The sequence below is a fragment of the Penaeus monodon genome, chromosome 19, assembly GCF_015228065.2.
Source record: "Penaeus monodon isolate SGIC_2016 chromosome 19, NSTDA_Pmon_1, whole genome shotgun sequence".
Classification (NCBI taxonomy): Eukaryota; Metazoa; Arthropoda; class Malacostraca; order Decapoda; family Penaeidae; genus Penaeus; species Penaeus monodon.
Window position 1 is genome coordinate 4,931,169 of NC_051404.1, and position 289 is coordinate 4,931,457.

Below are 289 nucleotides of genomic sequence, written 5' to 3' on the forward strand. Positions count from 1 at the left end.
TCGCCTTTTCTTCTCCCCTAATCCATTCCGATGCACCTATTCTGTAGTTTTTCGTTGCTGCTGTTGCTAATACTTATCTTTCATGGTTGCCTTACAGTGTCTGACTTTCTGCCCCCTCCAACAGGTGGCACTGGCGTCGTTTGCTACGTACTTGCTGACGTCAAGCGAGAACAAACTGGACGCGCAGACGGCCTTCGTGTCGCTCTCGCTCTTCAACATCATGCGCATGCCCATCACGCAGCTGCCCGGCCTCATCGCACAGTTCATCCAGGTGATTCGGGCGGAACCA

General features: G+C 53.3%; 1 protein-coding gene across 1 annotated transcript in view; it reads left to right on the forward strand.

The window, feature by feature from the left end:
• The window catches only part of LOC119585312 (canalicular multispecific organic anion transporter 2-like), a 29,058-nt gene that overhangs the window by 17,971 nt on the left and 10,798 nt on the right, over positions 1 to 289 (forward strand). Inside the window, exon 13 of the mRNA XM_037933987.1 lies at positions 125 to 271. Within this exon, the coding sequence (XP_037789915.1) occupies positions 125 to 271 (147 nt within the window). The remainder of the gene's footprint in view (positions 1 to 124; positions 272 to 289) is intronic.